The sequence below is a fragment of the Genypterus blacodes genome, unplaced genomic scaffold, assembly GCF_046128005.1.
Source record: "Genypterus blacodes isolate CSIRO-AG114 ecotype Tasmania unplaced genomic scaffold, CSIRO-AGI_Gbla_v1 ptg000063l_1, whole genome shotgun sequence".
Classification (NCBI taxonomy): Eukaryota; Metazoa; Chordata; class Actinopteri; order Ophidiiformes; family Ophidiidae; genus Genypterus; species Genypterus blacodes.
In genome coordinates this window covers 699476-722555 of record NW_027466875.1, presented here as the reverse complement: position 1 = coordinate 722555, position 23080 = coordinate 699476, and the positions used below count along the sequence as shown (strand labels likewise).

The 23080-nt window shown below is 44.0% G+C and overlaps 2 protein-coding genes across 4 annotated transcripts; one reads left to right on the top strand and one right to left on the bottom strand.

Moving 5' to 3' along the window:
• Window positions 1-10: 10 nt before the first annotated feature.
• epn1a (epsin 1a) lies at window positions 11-11420 on the bottom strand. Of its 3 annotated transcripts, none has more exons than XM_076154612.1 (13): window positions 11328-11420; window positions 7703-7862; window positions 7359-7460; window positions 6905-7063; window positions 6522-6650; window positions 6140-6260; window positions 5842-5999; window positions 5557-5628; window positions 3869-3952; window positions 3248-3545; window positions 2483-2647; window positions 1971-2213; window positions 11-1721 (listed from the first exon to the last, which is right to left on the bottom strand). In XM_076154612.1, the coding sequence occupies exons 3-13, from the start codon at window positions 7425-7427 to the stop codon at window positions 1255-1257; spliced, it is 1965 nt and encodes a 654-aa protein (XP_076010727.1). In that variant the 5' UTR covers window positions 7428-7460; window positions 7703-7862; window positions 11328-11420; the 3' UTR covers window positions 11-1254. The 3 variants fall into 3 exon arrangements, with proteins under 3 accessions (XP_076010727.1, XP_076010726.1, XP_076010728.1); XM_076154611.1 differs by having other exon boundaries at window positions 11171-11384; XM_076154613.1 differs by lacking the exon at window positions 5557-5628 and having other exon boundaries at window positions 11171-11384.
• A 3120-nt stretch (window positions 11421-14540) lies between these two features.
• On the top strand, window positions 14541-20382 carry sbk3 (SH3 domain binding kinase family, member 3). The gene is made up of 4 exons (XM_076154627.1): window positions 14541-14612; window positions 18072-18219; window positions 18732-18934; window positions 19612-20382. Exons 1-4 carry the CDS (start codon window positions 14541-14543, stop codon window positions 20380-20382), a joined length of 1194 nt encoding a protein of 397 aa, XP_076010742.1.
• Window positions 20383-23080: the final 2698 nt, after the last annotated feature.

Genomic DNA, 23080 nt, shown 5'->3' with positions numbered 1-23080 from the left:
CAAGTCCCCGTTTTTCCTTTCATTCATTGAAATTTTTTTTTTTTTAAAGAAGCATCAACAGCTCTCCCTCCCTACAGGAAGAGAGGGAGGAAATGCGAGGACAGGCCTGCACATCAGGCCCATATAAAAGCATGATGGGAAAAGAAACCAATGCTTCTCGATTTACACGAAAACAACATGAAACATGATTGGCAGAGAAATTTGCGTGACCCTAATAATACCTCATCTCAAATCCCAACATGACTTTTAATACAAGTGACGAATTTTAAAAAGAAATTAATGGGTGAAATATCTTTCTGAGTCACTGAACTAAAATCTGACAAGAAAAATGAAGACAGTTATTGATACATACATTGATACACAGAAACAGGCATTTGCACTATTGCATACTCACAAATGAGCATTCATATTGTCATTCACTCTGCTGCACACACACACACACACACACACACACACACATTCATTACACATTTCATCACTTTCCCATCAGACCACAGATGTCGGAGCTCTCTCAAGTATTCTACAACAATCAAGAAAGAATAAGCTTTTGATTTAAATGGCATCGTGTTTGATTTTCCTTGTTTATTTGTTCCCAAATGAGGAAAAAAATAAATTACATTTAACATTAAATTAAATTAAAAGTGAAATAGTTGAAAAAATTTGACCATATTGTGCCTGAAATGTTAATACAGGTTTTTCAGTCCATATCTCAGTCTGGAGTTCGTTACAAAATCATCCTTCATGCACTCATTTCACTTCAGCATTTCAGTGTTTGTCTTCATTCTGGAGAGAGAAAAGAGGAAGAGGCCAGGAAGAGTTTTTTTTTCTGTTCAGTTTGTTAGTGGCTATGTCCCCTCCCCCTCCGTCTCTCTCTCAGTGCAGTAATATTGAATGTAGCCGAGTGACACCAATGACGATCCTCCTGCTCTCACAGACCTTCATCACCTTCATCTGAGACACGACTGGAAAAACCACAACATGACGATCAATACAGGACAAAACAGGATTAAAACAAAAATAAATAGACCTCTATTTCCCACCCCGAAACAACCCACAGTGAAATGAAAGGAACAAAATGTGGAAAATTAGGATGAAATGAAACGACGTAATGCTTTCTAAGGACATGATAAATCTTTTTGATGAATCTTTTTCTTTAAATATAAAGATGTAGACATTTTTCTTTTTGGAAAAAATGTGGGGGATGAATGAAGGGGCAGCAGGTAAGACGGGTAAGTGAAATAGTGGTGCACTTCCTCAAAGAAGAAAAGGATTGGTGCTCGCTCCTGTCGTTCCTCCGCCTCCCAATGCTCCACCTGCCCCCATCATTCCTCCTTGTCCCGTAGGCCCACCCAAAATCAGTTGAGGAGGTGCCGCGGCTCCGGGACCGAGAAGAGACGAGGCTGGGGCTGCCATAGGTGATAGCCCACTGTAGGGCATGCTCATGGGGCTGGCCTGCATCATGCCCAGGCCCATTCCTGGAGCGCCCATACCCATACTCATGGGCCCCATTCCCATTACTGGCTGCACCATGCCGAGCATGGGATTGAGAGGCACAGGACTGGTGCGGAGGCCACTCAGGCCAAGTGATGAGGGCTGAGGTGAGATGGAGGTCATGGTTGGGGCCACGCCAAAAGGGTTGGAGGAGGCCGGTACTGGAGAAACCCCCCTGCTGGAAATGGTGCTGCCTGGAGTCACAGCCATGCCAGGGATGGGAGATGAGCCTGCAGGACAGAGTCAACATTTAGTAGTAGCAGTATAAAATCATAATATCCAAGTCACAAGGCTGCATTTGGACAACATATTCTTATTTTGCAAGTGTTAACATTCCGACACTTCCACTCCATCAACAAGATGCCTGATGTCAATATAGCATTCCTTACACAATGTCAGCAACGCGTTGAGCCTTAGCAGATTGGTTACTACTTCTTTGGTTTCACACTGTCAACACAATAGTCTGCGCTGTAACCGACCTGTGTTCTGGAGGAAGGGATTGTGTGCTGAAGAAGAGGAGATAGACGGAGGAGGAGGCTGTTTGGGCTTCGGTTTAGATGACACCAGTGAATCGAGGTCCACCAGTGATGCATTGGGTCCGAGAAAGGATTCGGGAGTCTTACGAACAGGAAGTGACGAACCGAGAGATGAAAGGTCAAAGGGCACCGGAGAGCCAGTGCTGTCACAGCCAGCTGCTGAGGAACTTCGTCGCTCTGGGTCGCCTGAATGAGTGATGAAGTTATGTAGAAGGCAAAGAAACAGTCAATCAAAACACAATAATACAAAGTTATCACACTTAGTACTGCTTAATAAGTAAATACAATCCAAGGAGACATAATGGAGGAGGATGAAATATAGGACAAGACAGCTGTTCTGTCTTCATGCGCATGGAAGAAATCTGTGGCTACATGAGCAAATGATGAAAATACCCACAAAACATCCGATGTACCTTAGTGTTTGTGAGTCCATGTAGCTTTGAGAGTGAATGTACCTGTGCCGTTAGTTTGTCTGGCGGTGCCACTCCAGATGTCAGACGTGATAGGGTCAGAGGCAGGGAGAGCCCCGTCCCCTGCCCAAGGGTCTACTGGCCCCCCCGAGGAGGAAGTGCTGGGTGGCACCGGGGGGCCCCAGGGGTCTGCACTTGGGGGGGTCACAGCTACAGGGGAGGGGAGGAGACGCAGGCAAGGGGAGGGTTAACACAACACTTTACAGTACAGTAAGGGAGCAGGAGCAGGAAGCTGGGCTGGTGACAACAGAGTTTCTCTCCTCGACCTCTCCAAAGCCACTGAGCAGAGGAGGTGAAAACAAGCCCCGATGTGTCTTTCACCCGCTCAATATTTGACATTCAGTGGAGGTGAAGGAGAGCTGATGTGAAGAGGCAAGCTCATACATCAGAAAGGCAAAGAGGGGCTAAAGAGAAGAGAGCTCAGGTTGAGACGCAGCCACAGTCAGTCCCGAGTAGAAACAAGAGGATCGAATCTCTGGTTTAGACACTGAAGGAGAATGGAATTAGCATGCTTGCTTTCCCCATCACACTGAAAGCATCAGAGTGGATGGCTAGATATGAGAGAATGGCTCCATGACTGAATATGTAACGACATGGGTTAGTGAGGTAGAGGAACAGCTGAGAGGTCTTCACAGCTTTCACCTTGTCATCCGCAGAGAAGGACATGCCTCCTTACTGAAATGTCCTTATACATTCCCAGCAACCTGATTGGCTCGTCAGGCATTGCCTGAGTGGTGTGGCACCCCTTACCTGAGGTCCCCCAAGGGTCCACGTTGTTAACTCTGTTGGACGTTTCTCCCCAGGGGTCAGGAGGAGGGGCTATCGTGGGTGGGGCCGCACTCACACCCCAGGGGTCGGCGCTGGGAGGGGATGCGGGTGACGCTGCGCCCCACGGGTCTGCGGCGGCTGTGCCCCATGGACCCGAGGCAGAGGGGGCACACAGTGTTGGCGGAGGAGAGGGGCCGGCAGAGCCCCCAGAGGCCCCGGCAGCAGCAGCACCAGCAGAGGCACCCCAGGGGTCCGCAGCACCGAGCTCCATTAAAGCACCCTGCATGGGATGACATTATAAATATACATCTGTCTGCAGCAATGAAGGTAAACACACACACACTGATAATAAGACAGTGTTGTTTTAAGAGGAACTAGAGAAATCAGTGAGAAGTAGGAAAGGTCAGTATGACACACACACACACACACACACACACACACACACACACACACACACACACACACACACACACACACACACACACACACACACACACACACACACACACACACACACACACACACACACACACACACACACACACACACACACACACACACACACACACACACACACACACACACACACACACACACACACACCTCCTCTGGCTTGCTTTTCTCCCTCCTGCTCTCCTCCAGGGCCATCTGGAGTCTCAGGTCGTCACCTCTGCGCAGCCGTTCCTCCTGCCAATCACACAGATAAAATTATGTTCGCAAACCTGAGACGCACAACTTCAAAGTAGGGGGGGAATCAATCTGCAATTTCCATGTTTAACGGCAGAATAATTGGGGGTTGGAAACTGAACAGTCCTGGAAAAAGTTGGATCAGCTCCCCCTCCTTGGGTTTTGATTTGGCCCTGGATGTGTGATTGCTTATACTCAGAGGAAGTCTCGCTCAGTCAAAAGGATAATGCCACTGTCATTTTCATTTTCCCCATCAACATTGACAGCTAAGAGGGTTTAAAGCCTTTCTGTTGCTCGTGCAGGGATGAAAGCGTACCTCCATGTCTGTAAGTCACAATATGACATTCAGATGTTCTCCTACTGAGCCCAGGTAGGCCAACATTAAAACCAATCAATTCTAAATATGTCTATGCAGCTGAACGGCAGCCTGCAATATGGAAATGCACCCTGCAGAGCCTTCGGTCCAAACCTGCAGTGTTTTGAATGGTGCCTTATATAATAGCAACTGAGAGGAGTGTCAGCGGGGAACAGTTTGTGGCAGGCAAGTTTAGACATGAGTGGGATGTGAGAGCGTCTCTTCAGCTCAGGCGTGAACACAACAACTGAGCTCCGCATGCAATTCTGAATGAACAACAACACTTTAAGGAGGCGTGGTGCACCTGCAAAATGTCAATGAAATTTTTTTTAATCAGCGCTGGTCACTTCATTTCAGCGTGAGCATTCGTAACATGATGCATAATCCAGTAGGTTCCAGTGTTTTAAATGAGGATCAGTCTATGTTTTCCCCCTCTGGTGTTGCCAGAGCACAAAGGGTTACAGTCTGTATGAATCATTTAAAAGGAATGGGCAAGGATCCTTAGTATTTATTCATAAATTTGCTGTTATCTGCCCTAATATTGATATTACACACTGTGGCTTGGGACAATCCCAACACGACACCACCTTTGATCCTGCCTGATTATGAGCGGGATGGATTACCTCACCCCAAGGGAAAACCGAGCCTTGAGGAGACGATGGCCGTGTGCCAGCTAGAGGGACTGAATGAGGCTTATACCAGCGCCACACATCTCAAATCTGTCCACATAGATAAGGGAAACATAAGAATGACAATGACACTATCCTTTAAATGCACGACTGCATTGCTGGAGCAAGCGGTGCTGGAGTTGCATAACCGTCTGTGTGTTGAACAGTGGCTGGACGGTGCAGCACGAGGGAGCGTGTGTGCGTGCAGGAGCATCTTAACACTACAGTTTAATGCATGCAGGTCAACAGAGAGATCTACAGAGAGGAAGGAATTAATCATTGGTTAGACACTGCTGAGGGGCAAATTTGGTCAATTAGGATACACAATTGAAACATTCCATTGATCCAGTTTTTTGTACTTTTTCACCGTGTGTGACAATTTAAAGCAAACAAAGGATTATCATTGGAAAGAACAGCAGTGTTGTTGGAATTTGCTTGTTTTTGGAGGGGGGTGGGGGAGGGGGGGAGCACAGATTCACTGATTTGATTCAAATGCGTGTCTGAGAGAATTCTAATTGATAGAAAGAGAGACAGTTGTGGACTGGCTGGCCAGTGAGCTGGGCACACCCTCTGCCCCTGACCTTTTGGTGGATCTCTTTGCTGAGTGTGAGTGCATAGCGGATCTCTGCGTCCTCCAGAGGGTCCTTGCTAGTCTGGGGGAGGTTAGGGGTTACACAATGAGAGCAAAGCTGAGTGGGTAATGTAGTGAATAATATCTGAAATAAAATACCCTCTGTGTACACAGGTGCTGAAATCCACATACACTGCAAACAAGTACTTAGATATACACTTATGTAGCTTCAAGTGCTGTCACTACGCTTCCATCCTTCTGCAAGAGACCTGCAGCTCCGCCTGCTTCATGTTACCTGCTCTGCCTCTTCTTTACTCATGGCCAAAGCCAGCTGGAGTTGCAGGTCCTCCTCTCCGGAGCTCTGCGGCCAGGCCTGCTCGGGATCTGCCCCTCCAGACTGCGAGCCCAATGACAGGCTGCCCCCCAGGCTGGGCGCTGAGGGGGCTGAGGAAGCTGGGACAGAAACAAATGTGTGTCAGTGGACATGAAACTCTGTTTGTGGACTTGGATCCACAGGGTATCATGTGGAAACACTCAAAACCCATCAATGTTTTAAAGCTGGATCGGTTTGAAGAGTGAGCGGGCCGTCTCACCACTGGTCGTCTGTGCCATCTTCTCTTTGGTTTTGAGGGCGTGGATCCTCTCCTCTCTTAGTCTTTCTTCGTCTTTCAGCAGTGTCACTAGCTGTTTGGCCTTTTCTCGCACATTCACTCCCTGGAAGTACAGTGATAACTCGCTTATAGACGAAGGGCCAACCACAACTTCAGTTATTACAAGCACTTTAAATATTTATGGCCGGCTTTACAGTGTTGTATGTTTGCACAAGAGGTCAAAAGCCCTTTGTGAAACGTCCTTGAATGAAACATGTGCGCCGTGTTTGACAATGTGAGGTTGCATTCCACAGAGGCAGACCTTACTCAATCATTTAGCTTTAGCTTTGTGTACGGCTTTGCGGGCATGGGTGTGTTTGTTTACCTGGTCCTTGCCGTCTCTGTCTATGTACTGAAAGTCTTTGAGGGTCTGGACTGCGTATATGTTCTCTCGGCACTGTTGGGCCACTCGCTCCGAACCCGTCTTGATCAAGTACTCCATGAGGGTCATAGCCTGGGGCAAATAAAAACAAAACACTGGACCAATATAGAAATATCTCCATACTAAGGAAGCAGTACTACAAATCTATCCATCTAACAATCTAAAAACAAGTCACGTTAGCAGCCTCCAAATCAACTCACACACACACACACATACACAGGCAGACTAGCAGAGGGAATCACAGGGGTAACTCGTGATTCTATCATGATACTTTGCTTATATTGTCATATCACTCATTTGTCCCAGACACACACACTCGCACAGACCTTGTACACATGTCTCCAGTTCTTGCCATGGTCGTTGAGGCGCTTCCACACCATGCTCATGATTTCAGAGAAGGCCACAACATTATAGGTCAGATCTGCTATCTCTGACATCAGAGAACTGCTGGGGCCCCATGGGTCATTGGACGTTGCCTCTCTAACCTGGAGAACAACACACAGTTTTACAAATTACCCACACGAACCGTTCCTGGTAGACAACGATATCAACAATGTTGTGCTTTGTAAAAAGCGGTGTAAACTCAATCGGGGCACAGGCTGGATAATGAAAGGATAATGTGATTAGTTTAGCTCCGGTATAAAAAGGGGAAAGAGTGAAGTTCCTTTGGTGGCTTATCAGATAACGGGTAGCTACAGAGCAGGATCTGTGCTGCAGAGAGGGCGGCTCTACGCTTTACACACATGTGGGTGGAACGGGAGGAAGAGAAAATGTGACAACCTTGATTTCAGCCTCTGAATAGTTGTGGACGATGTTCTTTACTTGTCGCCGTAGCGATGAGGTCGACATGGCAACCACCTGGCTGTCGAGTTCTGCTGCAATCTAAACAAAGCGAATGGAAAGAGAGGAGCTGTAAGATATAGTTAATACAAAATAAAGCGAGCAACAAAGGGGGCGTTTTCAAAAGAGAGGCAACAGAGAGATTTCATTTACGCTGAAAAGAAGAAGACTGGATCAGATGTGTGAATGAAAGTGAGTGGGAGACCTTGGCAGCTTTATCAGACCTTAAGTCGTGTAACTCTTTGTATAAACAGAAGGAGAGAGAGAGAGACTGTCTTCCACACCTGTTACACAAGAACGATGCAGAACACAGGTCCCTCTTCTTCAAATCTCTCCGTCTCTGGTCCACCACTCATTCACGGAGTGCTGTGTTTCTCAACTTGTCTGCTTCTTCCTGTGGCAACATCGGGTCCCAAAACCACCACAGGCGCAGGGGGATGAAATCTAGGGAGTGAATACAACAGGACCGACACAATTAAATGCATATTCACAAGCTTATTACGAGTGAATTGTGAGCAAAAATTCAAACAGACGAGGAGGAGGACAAAGCAGATATTCAGCAACAAAAATCACATGATGTGTAGCTGACTGACACAGGGTCAATAGAAAGATACACCCTATTAAATATCAGTCAAGACCTTGAGTCCCACAAAATAATGACTCTCTCTCCCTCTCTGTGTGTGTGTGTGTGTGTGTGTGTGTGTGTGTGTGTGTGTGTGTGTGTGTGTGTGTGTGTGTGTGTGTGTGTGTGTGTGTGTGTGTGTGTGTGTGTGTGTGTGTGTGTGTGTGTGTGTGTGTGTGTGTGCAGCGAGTCACAGAAGAATCCCAAACAACGACGAGGCAAAACAGAAAAACCCTTTCGCCTCGTTCCACATACTTCAACACGGGCCTGAAAATAATCAAATAGGACACGCTTGGTACGAAGCAGGGAGTTTCACATAGCAGAGGGACAAGAGACACCGATTCACTGGTTCAGACTTTTGCCTACATTTAACTTTGTATTTTAAAAAGCGTTCAGCCTTCTGGTACAAATCGCGATCACAAGACCAACATCTAGGTCTAGATCACATTTAGATCATTTAGGAGGGAGCAGCACTAAAACAAAATTTAGTTTCTTAACACAAAAAAAGCAGATCTATCAGGGTGGTTATAAATACATATAACAATCCATAAACATAAAGCTATAGGCTGTACAGTACATATGTCACAGTACTCTCCATCACACACACACACACACACTAACTTTTCCTTATCTAACTGCTCAAGGTGGTGGAGTGTATGCCATGGAAGGCCATCAAATTTATTGAAGCGCTTGACTGTCAGTTTAGCTTTTCTATATTTGAATCTGGGTGAAAACTGAAGTTGGTGTGGTGTAATTGGCTTTGTGAGGCATTTTCGGGCACTACATCCTGTTTCTCTACCAACCTGCCAGCTGTTTCTTTTTTTTAGATTTTTAATAAGAGGCCAGAACTGACAGGTGAGCCAAACTAAAGAAACACAAACTCGATACCAGACTGTGGTGCAAGAGCATCTCAGAATGTATAACTGTCAAAGCGTGAAGACGCCGGGCTAAACAAGCCGAGAGTGAGACCGAGCCAGGTTTCACTCCTGACAGCTACAAAGACGACGCAGCGTGAAAGCGTGATGTCAGCAAAACGGGATGAATGACAAGTGGAAAACATTGCCGCCACGCAACAAATGACGGTTTCTGTCACGCCGTGCTGATGCCAGAGTCTGGATCTTGAACATCAACAACATGAACCCATCATGTCTGGGGCAAACAGCACCGACTCGCCTGGAGGAAGGAGATTTATTTTAAGACGATACTGGATTCCAACTTAACACTGTTTGAAAGTGATTGCCTACAAGTTAGACGGGACATTTACAGAACATTTAATAATAGCAAGATTAGGAGTCAAACTGTGCTCCAGTCTCAGCCGCAGCTCAATTCCAGTTTACTCCACTGTATTCAGAACAAAGCAGCATAATGAGAGTTTAAGTTAATATTAATGATTTCATATTTCAGCATATTTACAACCCTAACGCGTCAGCCGATCAAATAAACGTAGCTGATCGAGGGGACGGGCGGTGGTTAATGTATGTTTAAATCAGCCATCATCAATTAATTGTTAACGTGGGTTAAAGTGTAAAAGCGTCATGGAGTGGACTTTTGGTCACATTGCCCAACCCTTCAAATCACACATTGTTTCAAGATTGTTCCAGGAAGCTGACAGCGGCTAGTCAGATGGCCTACACACTACATTACAGTAACCAGATCAAAAACCAAAAGTAAAGAATAAGCAGGAAGTGTCAAATGGGCCAGCTGTGAACTCTTCATGATTCCGCTCCTTGCATAATTCAGGAACCTTAATAGTACAATAATAATAAGAATACAAAAAACAAAACAAGCTTCAACTTCTTTCAGAAAATTTGAATGAATGTTTTCACAACAATATTCAAGTTAAGTCAAGTGAATAATCATTTGTCCCGATTTTAAATCTACTTTAGTAATTTCATTATACATCTATTACGCTCCGGAGTAAAGCAGGACGATCCTATAGGTGCTCCTGAATCAAACCGTGGTGTGTTGAGAATTTGTAGGTCAAACAATATGAGGCCGTGTTGCATAAGTGAACAGAAGGCAAAGAGTGCAGACTGCTGAAGGGCCGGACCAAAGTTCAGACGGGACATGAAGTGCACAGGAACGTGTCCCGCAGGTCAAAACTTCATATTATTCCGTTAATCTTCTTGGGATTGTGCCGCTCGGAGGGAATTCTCAGGGTTCACGTTCTCTTTTGACGTATTCAGAATATGGAAGTTGTTCTGCATGATGTAATAAGTCACATAACTTGTTCCACCAACATAAGCGTCAGACAAACAGCTGATTTCAATAGAAGAAGCGTTTAGATTGTGAGACAGTCGCCCAGCTGTCTGTGTGTATTTGATATGACACAGCTAAGGTCAGGATAACTGCTTCACACACACATCACACACGAAGGATCCATCTAATGTCCAGCAGTGGACCTGAAACCTTCACTCCCCCCTCTCCCTCTCCCCCCAGCACACACAGACAGTTGCCGTTACACAGCAGCGAGACAGGGACCTCCACCCAGCCGCTCTGTGGACAGATAACAGAGCAACAGTGCAACAGAGCAACTTTCCCTGTCAGACATGCAAACTTAGCAAACACCCACACACACACACACCGCTATGCTAAGCGACTAGCGACTTAGTCGCACATGCCTTAAACTAACAGTGCACGGAGGCAGAACAGCGGGAAAACACAGCCACAGCAACAAGGGCAACAACTGTGTCAGTCTGACCGTGGCAGGGTGACAAACACTGCTGCTCAATCACAACCAGATCGCTGTCTGTCACTCAGTCCAGCTGCAGAGAGAACACCGCGTCTACTCACCTACCGCTACTGCTCTATTTAGACAGGTAGAGCAGCGTAACTGGCGCTCTGCCTGCCGGGGGCTCAGGCAAAACATGATCAAAGTAGAGTTTCACAGAGGAACAGTTGGGTGTAGCTAGCCAGTTAGCCTAGCTGGCTAAGTAGTCATAGAATAGCGCCACACAAATGTACATTATCTTTACATATTCGTGCCGCACTGTTCCATGTAGACCAACCCGACAACTGCCCGCTGCTCCGGGTGACAACAACACAAACTCTCTGCTCTATTAGAGCTGCTAAATTTAGTGAGTGTGGGCTAGCTAGCAAAGTTAGCTAGTTAGCAGCGGCTGATTTGTACCTGGCAACGCGGTTTCCGGGCTGTAGACGCCTTGGCGGGGCCGCGTCCTGCTGTGGGACACTGCGGAGTGTGTGTGTGCACGGTCACATTACAGGACACCAAGCTTCGGATCTGTCAACAACACAGCACAGCAGACACAAATCTAACGTGTACTGACCCTGTTGTAGCCGGAGTGTACGAGGAGATGGCCGAATTTCCGCTTCCGTTCTCGGCTACAGGAAAGACCGCACCCCCCTGTAGCTTTGTTTTCCTGGGGAGGCAGTGGAGGGCTCATTAACAATTAATGTCCTGTTTTAATTATGATAATTTAAAACATTTGCTAATTCAGAAATGGAATTACGCCTTAAGAAGAAGTTCTAATGATCAGCAAAGATGAAGCTATGATGCATTATAGCAAAAAGTAACTTGTCTTTGGAAAATACAACTATAATGAATGTGCATGTGACTGCATGCTGCATAATTAATGTGTTAAAAGTCAAATGTCTGAATATTAAACAAAATTCACATTTACAGATTTTATGTGCAGATCTGAATGTGTGCTCATTGAGAGAGACTGGTTATTTTTGCACTGTTACTCTGTGGGAAGGGAGGAAAATTTAACATAAATGTTTTACATAAACATTGTTATCCATCTTCATTAAACGTCTACATCCACTCATTATCATTTCCCAGAGCCAACAAAAGAAAATTAGTATAAGATTAATAAAAATGCATTTGTGTGAAGCTGCACATTTGGACAGTTCGAAAAAATATCAAATACAACCAAAAATCTAGAATGGCTTAGAATGAATTTGTAAAGAACCCACCATACTCGCCTGATTTGCTCGCCTTTGATTTGACTTCTTCCCAAACATGATCATGGTTTTAGCTGCAGCCATTTTTCTGCCACAGCCAAGAAAATGACTTTTTATGAAACTGCGATACAATCTCTCCAGCGTTATTGGTAGTGTGTCAAGTTGGGTGGAGATTATATTGAATGATAACTACAACGCGATTGCATTGGACGTTTCTAATTTAGGCTCACAGTTTTGTCCTGTAAGAGCGAACCTCACTGAAATTACAAAACTATTTCATTCCCGTGTTTATTTCTCAGGCTGTGCAGAACCAGGCATGTCATGAACAGTTCCAAACACGCTCTATTTCTTCTCTTTCACATTGTGACTAAGTGTGATTGCTCATCAAAAACATGTATTTTTATTCAAGGCTCAGCCGAGACACGAGAGGACGCCCCTATGGAATTATCCTCGCTGTTTTCTGGCTTTAATCTTCATCGTGTTACTTCAAACCAAGATAACTTTGTTCATTAATGACAAAACCCCAATCTACAAATTATTGTTCACTCCTTTAATGCATTGCACAACTGTGGCTTGAACACAGAACTGTTGTAGCACAAATCCCCCACAGAGAGGCGATGTTGCACCAGGTTTAGTGTCACCAGCCCCCGGACAAGCTGTGGGTCCCAGTTGCCTGTCCGTGGAACCATAAATAATAGACGGTAAGCCCTGTAGATCAGATCAGCACAATAACAGCTGGCATGCATGTTTGTTACAAGTTCCCCTTTTACCCTCCGTCTCTTTATCCCTTCATCTTCTCCTTTCCCGAGGGAGGAGAGGACCAGAGAAAGTACTCAACCAAACTATTGAACTGTTATGCAGTCAGCTGCGTTGCTTTGGAAACTTTTAATCTCATGGTGATAAACACACAAAATGCAGGTGATTAAAACAAGTACAGAAGATATTTTACATGTGTTGTTGCACTGTCATGCCCTACAGAAACAGAATTCCCCTCCATAAACACTCGCCCTGTTGTTCCTCAGAAGAGAGACGTTTATTACAGTTCAATTAAAACAAGGTAAATCCATAAAGGTCCACTTTCTGAAGGAATTAAAACCTCTATAAAGTAGTCACAAACTCGTTGTTGTTGTTTGTGGCCCCTGAAGGTCTAATGTTTGAATCAAAATTGTATCAATAGAATGACGTTATACCACAATAAAAACATTGCATTTTACACCTTTTGAAAGTCTCAGTCCAACAGTAAAAGTGGAGCCAAATCTGTCCCTGTAGTTCTTTTCTGTCCTTTTTAAATGTATTCCAATGAAATGAACACTCAACACACAAATTGTCACAACAATTTCATGATATACATATCCTATGTAAGATGATCAATAATCTCAGAAGACCTGTGAGAGTGAGGGAGTATGCAGACACTATGGAGTGTTTGGGAAAGGAAACTACTAAAACACACTGCTACTGTTTTGAAGAGAGACACATGCCTCTCGCAAGGTCCCTGTAACTTTGATACTGCAGCTGTGAAATGTTTCAACACCTTTTGAAATCTGTTTCAGTTCCTCAATGCTTCACTCACACAAACATGTACCCGGAAATGGATTGTGATTTTGGGTAACAAAACAGAATGAATGAATGAATGCAACTTTTTCCTTTAGCCTCCTTTCTTCATTTCAAGAGAGAAAAAAACATACATTATAAAATAAAATACATTTAATTCCCTTCTTTCGGTTAAATGATTTGATTGACCACTAAATATCCCAGCACGTTTATTTATACACCTATCCTTGCCAGTATTAAACATTTTATTTTTTTTATGATATTTCTATCTTTTTTTTTACTTAAATCAGATTATCTAATGTGAGTAATGATACTAAAAATCGGAACCAAAATTATGCAGAAGTGTAACTAAATAGAACAGTTGTGTGTTATGTAACTCCCAAGGACGTGTCAACAGTAGTGTGTGAGCTCAGATATGTGTGTCTCTGCACGCAGGGATTTGCATTTGCATAAAATGTACATGCAAGCAAGAGTGTGCATGTATATGTTACACATCTATGTTATGTATCTGTGTGTGATTGCATATGGTACTTGTGAATGAATCAAACGCAGTCTTGGCTCATCCCAGTGCGAAGTGTTGAGAGCTTTGTTTTGGTATTGGAATAGATGAGCGGGTTGTCACAGCAGGAGCCACATCGACCCTATGGTGCAAGTACAAACATGGAAGCACATGCTAGTGGTGGCCTGCCTCAACACAAGCGCCAGTAGTAACCCGAGTGGTGCTGCCCGTTGTGATAGCAGCCGATGTTTGTGTTACATAACACACCGCCAGGCCAGTGGTAATAATCCTGTAGTATGTGGTTCCAGGGGAAATCTATCTGTCAGGACAGGAGAGGGAGGAGGGTGTTGAATCCAGGCGAGATGGAGAAGAGGCCTGAATACAGCTGGCACTAAGTAGGAAACCGGGCTGTGTGGGCTATGTTATCATATGTCAGTCTGTGAGCATGGAGTACAATAGATTTAGAATGAGGTCAAAGGGCAGGTTTTACCACCAGTGGAATTGTAAGATGAGGGGAAAAATTGCAATGGCAAACCTGTTATTCGATAATGATGATGATGATGATGATGATGAGTTATACATGAAGCCCCCCATGGTGGTACATGAGATGACCGCACATTTTTTGTAAGAATCAAAACAGCTGAATGAATAAATAAAAGGAATTAGTTCAAAAAGTTAATCATTCTCTTTTAAGTATTAGTATTATTTTTTGTGTGAAAATAGTCCATCTTGTCCCACATGCATGCTGTGTACTCTCATTTTAGACTTGTGTGTCAGTCAGAGTTCAGTTTCAGTGCAGCACAAGTTTTTCCTTTGATTTTTCTTGCAGTTGGTAGCTTTACAGTGAGATTCATCTAGGAAGGATGATGATATTAGACAACAAAACGCCCCCAGATAGCACGTTCTAGTGTAACCTGTTATCCTGACAACTTCAGCGATTACAGGCACAGCTTGTAAACCTGTACCAACCATTCCAGCATACCTGTTGATTAGTAGAGGAATCCCGCACAGTGGAGGGAATTCACCGACTCAGATGGACTGAGAGGGTGTCAGAGAGCAAGGAACATGGAAAGACAGGGAGGGGGTGTATTTGGAAAGATTAGAGAGCACTGAAACTGAGTGACAGCTGAGGATAGGGGAGAAAAGAAAGCGACAGGTCAATGTGGTCAGACTGACTGCCAGATTGGAAACACAGGAACATTAACACTGCTGTGTAGTGGTGGGGTGTGTGTATGTGTGTGTGTGTGTGGGTGGGTGGGGGGTGGCACACAGGGAGTGAGAGGGAGGTTTGAAATAATTTAAAGCTGGTTCACGCGTAGCTGCAGGCATAGCAGAGAGAGAGAGTTGGCACAAGAGTAGGAAAAGAGAGTAGGAGAGTGCAGTGTGGGTCTCCTGGGGAGAGAAGCACAGTCACTGTCCAGGCAAACATCGATCAGCCTCCACTATAAAACTGCTGTGTGACTGCATGGAACCACGGAGCAAAGGCATAAACATCAGCTTTCGTAACAGTTCATTATCAATCTATACAACAGCATACAGTAGAGCAGGATTATAGAGCAACAGTGATCTACCGTGACAGAGTAGCTTGTGAGAAGTATTTCTTTAGATGCTGCAGAGAGCCAACACAAAGTGAACAGAGATCATCCATCGGAACGGAGTTACAATGACAGTAAGTAACTTTTTTCATGTCAGCATAAAGACAGCAAACTTATTTTTCAGACAACAGCTGGGTTAAGTGACTTTCATGCATATTGCACTGTAAATAAATCATGCAAACAAAGCAACAATATGTGCAATCTTTCGCTGCAACACGGCTGAGGGTTTGACCTGTATGATGAGATGGCAGGAAACATGGATATTGTGCATGTAAATTGTTGGCTGAGTATTGCAAAGGTCTGCAGAGGCTGTCACAGTGTGAGAGGCAATGTTGTTGAGAGGATTTTCAGCCTGCAGTATTTAGCAGGGTTAGGTACATGCTTACACTTGTTAATTATGTTAGCTCCTGAAGAACCCGTGTCTGTGTAAATCAGAGACCACTTGCTGTTATGCCAAGATCTACTGACTAATACAGTAGATCACATCAATTAATAATCACCTGATGTTGCATGGACATAGCAAACAGTTTGATTCATAAAAGACAGCAACTAAATGCGACATTAAACATTCATCTGGATAGTAGCAACTTTTGAAATTCAATACATTTAATTAATTTCACAGTATCACATTTGAATGAAGAGCATCTGAACTATTTGATAATGTTATGAACTGAAATAAATGTGTATTTAATTCATATATTAATAATGTAACATTTTGCTGTTTAATATGAAAAGGTGTATTATCATGTCACGGCATCTTTCTACACCTACAGAAACATCAAACATGTATTACTTGTGTAGTATTACAGTAGTATTTGTAGTATTTCATTGATGGGATTGTCTCAGAAATGTAGCACGATGCATGTGTATGTTAATCTGAGTGTATTCCTCAATGTCCCAAACTGACCCTTTGCAAGTACAATAAGAGCCTTTAGGTAAACCCACAGAGTCGTATGAGTATGAACATAATGGATCTCATCTCACTCTTGGTCAGTGCTAATAACCACACACTGACAGGCGACGTGCAGTCCCTTTTTTGGCTGCACATCAGCTTTGAAACAACAAACCATAACTCAGAGGATTTACTAAATGTGTCACATTGCATTTGATCACTTTCACTATGAAAGATTTAATGATGAATGATTTCCATGATAACCAGAAAAATCATTGGATGTTCATGAATTAATCAACAAAAAATGCTGTGTACATCTCTGCAAAAATCATCTATATAACTGTATAATGGTCAGGGGTTGCGATCCCCTGCTGATCCCCCCCGTAATTGCTACGAAACGTTCATAAGAACATTAATGCATCAATGTAATGTGCTGCCCTGGATTAGAGTTTATTGTTAAGTGAAATCATTGTCAGTCGGATACGATCTGTGTAAATGTGCACGTGAACAATTATTCTGACTTCTATCAACGCAAGTACATGTGTACACACGCATACACAGAGAATAATGGCTTATAATAGATAATGGATGAATGTGTAATGTATAGTTAATGGGTTGTAGAGTTTATTGTTGGTTTTCGTGTAGTGTACTGTACAGTTATATTTCGTACATTTATACTAACACAAAAAAGCTAAAGGTTTGTGTTTGTAGGGGTAATTTTGGTGTATCTTCTGCCTGTTTGGTGTTCTTCAAATTACTTTACACTCAGATTTGTCCAGAAATGCAGTCAACAACCGTAAATGTCTGAAAAACCTCATTGACTCCACCTCTCTGTATTTTCAAAACCCTGCCTATGGCCAGATGAAGCTCACTTACATAAGAGATGTAAGGGTGAATGTGGAAGGTCAAAAGGAAAAAAACACGCCATAATATCATGATCCCCTCATCTTTTGTCCTAAGCTGAGTTTCGTAACTAAGTTCGCACCCTTCCTAATTTGCTGGGGTATGTGGTGAGGGGATCTACATCAAAGAAGGTCATCATGGATGTGACTTCATGATGTGGCCGAGGAAACTGACAGCACCAAATGTTCACCATAGACAGGACATCTTGTTTTTATCTCATGTTCACATCAACAATCGTGAAAGTTGAGCATGTGTTGGCTCACTCAGTATAGTCTTCATCATAGAGTTTCCCAGCTTTTTGGTCAGTGCAAAGCTCAGAGATGCATTGGCTCCTGTAAATAAAGTGAATTAGTGGAAACAAAGAGAAGCAAGAATTCCCTTTTTTACGCCACTAGAATGCTGTTGAACATTTTATTGCAACTAATGAGATATACGAGATTCAAAGGTGTAAAGTCCTCGTTACGCAAGGAGCCAGGTTCATGTAACATGTCAGCATGTGTCGCCTCAGATTCAGACTTCATGAACTCATCCATCATTGACATCAGCACATGCCAGTCAAAAATGTGCCATCAATCTCTCCTGTCTCTTGATTTACGCCACAAGCATTCTACGATTGCACCGAACACTGATTTGCCCATGTTTGTGTTTGTGTGTGTGTGCGCTACAGGCGGCAGCAGGTCAGGAGCTTGACGAGCTCTGCTTCCTATCGGCCCAATCCATGAACAGCCTGAAGGTGTCCGACCACTTCCAGGTGGTCAAGCTCCTGGGAGAAGGTTCTTATGGGAAAGTCATGTTGGCCGTACACAGAAAGAGAGGTTGGTGGCATGTAATGTGCACGCTTACAGATCATGACAGCTTGTTTACGTCTCAATGAAGTCTATTTTTAAGTTTTAGTTTGTTTCAAGTTGTTAATACGTTTTTTCCGCTGACATTAGTATGATTAGGAATTTTGTTAATGTGTTTGAGCTGCACTTAAACTAAGCTATGAAATGGGTGAAATCACACACCCCCACGACTGGACATGTAACACAATCTTAGGTTTCTCTCATTGAGGAACTACACATGTTGGGGTCGCATGCACAAATGTAAGGGCTGAGCTGTCTTTTGAAACTGTTCGCTTAACCTTTCACGCTTGTGTTGCTGTAATGAAGTGCCTCTCTGCATTCTTTGGGATAGAATTGCCGCAACTAATGTAATACAGCCGTCTCTTAGGGAAGTTATATTTACTCGAAGCGTCAATGATGGCCCCAACTTATGTTACAACAGCATTAAGTTTTATACAGAAATTGTAGTTTTTAATGCATCTGTCATGCTTCATTCCCCTCAGGAACCCCTATGGCTCTGAAGTTCTTCCCACGCCAGTCTACCTCCCTCACTTCTTTCCTGCGTGAATACAACCTCTCCCTCTCTTACTGCACCCATCCCTCTCTGACCCGGGCCCTTGGCATCTTCTTTTCCACGCCGACCTACTATGTCTTTGCTCAGCAGGCGGGTCTATATGGCGACCTCTACGATGTTATAGTGTCAGAGGTCAGTTTGGATGATGTGTGAGGCTGTTGGTTCTCAATATGCTGCTTTCAGTTTCACGCTAAATAAAGCCAGCCACATACACTGTGTATTAGCTGGCAAAATGCAGTTTGGAGGATGCATCATGTTCTTTAAGGTTGCATACATCCTGTTGATTTGGGGGTGAAAATGTAGTTGATAAATGTATGATAGAACTATTTGAATCATAAATTGTGATAATATGCATCAATATCTACACTGCACGTTTTCTCAAAAGGGTATAAGTGGCAATCGTACGTGCGGACCGTGTCCTTGCGAGTTTGTAACTCCGTCAGCAGAAACGTGAGCCACATGTGATAAAAACTTCCAGCTTACTCGCCCTGATTGTGCCATTGCCAGTGCAATTAAAGAGCACTGATAAGAACAAAGGGCATCCTGTTCTCACTGCCTGAGGGGGGAGTATGTGATTCAAAGCAGGGATTCCAAAAAGCGTCACCGGCTCATTCAGTCCTGGACTATAAAGCAGACTCATCAGACACATAGTAACATGCTGATAAAACAAGATTTTGTTTGTCTTAGCAGTAGTGACGTTGATTGTGCTCCAAGCTCAGCCCCACTCTTATCTCTGCTGTAATTTGCAATTATGTACTGCTTGTACATTACCCTATTTCATTATATAACACTCACTCTCTCCATTTTAGGAAGGGGTGAATGAAGAGTGTGTCCAGAGGGTGATGGCCCAACTGAGTGGGGCCGTCTCGCACCTCCACTCCCTGGGCTTTGTCCACCGTGACATCAAACCGGAGAACATCTTCCTGTGTGACAGCTCATGTCGCTGGGTCAAACTGGGTGACTTTGGCCTCGCCCGCGCTGTCGGCACCTGTGTTCGTGCTGTCTGGTATGAGTCCCCCTTTTGTACACCCGAGGTGGAGCCGGCCAAGGAGATTGAAAAGGAGAGGGAGAGGAGGCTTTATGATGGGAATGAGGAGGATGTGGAGGACCATTGGATAACAGTGGACCCCTGTATTGACAGCTGGGCTCTTGGCGTACTCGTCTACTGCCTATTAACTGGCTGCTTTCCCTGGCAGGAAAGTACACGCGATGACCGTGGCTACCGTAAATATAAAGAGTGGTTTGACAGTGAGAGTGAAAAGGAGGATGGCATATACAGAGATGAGGATGAAATTGACAATTTCCTAATAACAAAGGAGAACCAGCGAGCCAACCCACTTCCCTCGCAGTTAGAAGGTCTCAGCCCTCTGGTGATGACACTATTCAAAGAGCTCCTCCACCCTCAGCCAAAGCAACGTGGAAGCCCTGAGGAGATCTTGAGCTACCTGGGAGGGCCATGGCTGATGGAGACAGAGAGAGAGGAGCAGAGGAAAGCTGAGGAGGCAGAAATGGAGGCTCGCAAAATAAGGAAGGGAGGGGTGGAGGAAGAGCTTGTGAGGGAAGGGAGAGGGGAGAGATAATCATTGACTTTACTAAAAAAAAAATCCATCAGGTTTTTCAGCAGTTTTTCAAAAAAATATAGGGTGGGCATGATGAAAAATATTATAAAAATATCAATTTAGATTTATATCTGTTGTATAGTTGTGTACTATAAGATGCTGTATTTTTCAGTTTGTAAATAGTTCTACTAAAGTTTTGACTTCCATTGCTGTACAAGCTGCAGAGTGTGTATGAGTGTATGTATTAATGAAAAGAGTGTAAATAATAGAATAAAAAGTTTGATATCTTTACACAAAATCAACTCTGGTACTAATTAGTCAAAATACAAAAGTCCATGTTTTTACGTTGTGCTGCTGTATCACTGAGAGAGTTTGTACATATGAATGAGGCGTTCCAGCCACAATAAAATGTAAAGTTCTACATGTTAATAAATGGTTATTGACCCTGATATCTTGTGCATTCTTCATGAAACGTAGACTCTGACTAAGTCAACATTCTCCTTCTTTAACTCAGTTATTAACTGACAACATCTGAGGAGTTTGTGTGTCCTTGTTAGGTGCTACAGTAATAACTCACCTCTAATAACGGAGAGAAGCAATGACTTTTTGGAGAGCGTGAACTAACAGGTGCTTTAGAACACAAGAGCCACATCTAAAATTGGACGGGACAATACATCCTGATAGCGATACCAATATGATCGTCTTTCAAGTTTGTCTACTCATGCACAACACCTGCAGCAGGAGAAGAGACAGGATAAACACTTTACCTTACTGTATAAGACTTCAAATGGACTTAACTATACTTGGCTACATGACTGATTAATGTGTTGACAGTGCAACAAACCTCATGGGAAATCTACATACCTAGCAGGTTGACCTCTATACTGTTTGCATGTATACTTGTCCTATATCCGTCAAAAAAGGACAATTAGCGAATGATAAATCACCTCCATTGCAGCTATGGAGCCTGCATAGAATGCTGTGGTATTGGTGGAGGCCACATTGCCACGACTGAATCACGCTTTGATGGTATCACCACTCTGTCCTTCGAAATGCAAAGACTTTAGAGCCATTTGAGCGGAGAACAGACTTGGGCCCAGTCCAAACAAAAACAATAACAACATGTTCCAATAATCATCTCTCTTAAAATTTGACTATGCAGTTTGCAAAATATGAAATTGGAGTGGATCCCTTTTGGCAAAGAGCTGCTAATACATGGCGTGTGTGTGTGTGTGTGTGTGTGTGTGTGTATATGTGTGTATATGTGTGTACATTTGTGTATATGTGTGTGTGTGTGTGTGTGTGTAGGTCCTGTGCTAACCCCTACTAAGGCCCACTCCAGATGGACTTATTAATAGACCCCAGGCCCATCTATTTACACACCATGCCCATCATCACCTCCCTCTGACTATCTGCAGCCCACAGCCTCTAAATGCAAAAGTCAGGGTGCCTTGGCGCCCGCAGGCCTGTAACAGCACAATCTGATGGAACACTGTGACCCACCTTTCCCATTAACTCTCTCCCTCCTCCCTTTATCTCTGACCCTCTCGCTGGTTCCTCCTCATCCGTGTTTCCCCTCTCATTCCACTTAGGCCTTCACCTTTCATCTTTGCTGCCTCTTTGGTCACATCTACGTGGTTCACTCACCACCCTTTGCAGTCTTTCCCCTGCACCCTACATGCCCCCCACCCAGTCTCCCAGTCACCTGTCGTCTCTCAGGTCACTTCTTATACGAGGCAAAAACTACCGGGGCTTTCCCGTAGACTACAAACCCAGACTATCTATACATTAAGTCACTTAACACCTCTTACCCCCTTTGGAGAGGCTTGTGCCTGATATCTCCTTACGTATGGGATGCGTTGTTTTCTGGGAAACAGAGGGACATGGCTCATGTGACTGTTGGGAGGGGAGATAATGGAGGAACAGAGTCTGACAAATGGAAACACATGCTGTAGGCCACAGAGACAATAGAGTGCCAAGTGCAAAGATGATAATCGAGGTGCAAATCTGCCAGTTACATAGGAAGACACATGTATGTTCGTGTGCATTAAAACCCAACATAACTCCAGGAATATACCACACATTTGTTTGTCTTTCCACTTATGTAATTATTGTTTTGGTGTCTAACCTGCTGTGAAGCATGAAGGCAGACTGATACATTTTCAGATTTTATGATAACAGTATCTGACAAACAATCTGACAAACATCACGAGGACCATCTCATTCTTTAGTCACCTTATTTGCCAATAGAAGAAACCCACCCCAGGCTGTACACAAACTCTCAACTGTTCCTTTTAGATAGAGGATATGGAGAAGGACAGATGGCAGATGAACTTAGATGCAATGGTATAAGGAAAGATATCAAGTAAAATGTTACTTATAACTGGAAAGATTTATGCAGACACTGGATACAGATTAATGGGGGACAGAAAGGAGCAGATAAGCAGTTCATATCACCTGCATTCATGAAATGTATCCTCCACCCACCGACCCACACACGCACAAACACACAAACACACACGCACACATTGAGGCAAACTACTTGGGTCATCACAGCGTAATATTTCCCCAACGCTTCACACTTTCTTGTCCCTTGGCTGAGTCTAACTGAGTCACTAAAGAGGCCCTGAAACAGTCTTGTTTACATAGTGAGCAGGTCTAACGGGCCACAGGACACTGGATCCCTTTCATTATTTGTGTACGTGAGTAAATGAGCGTG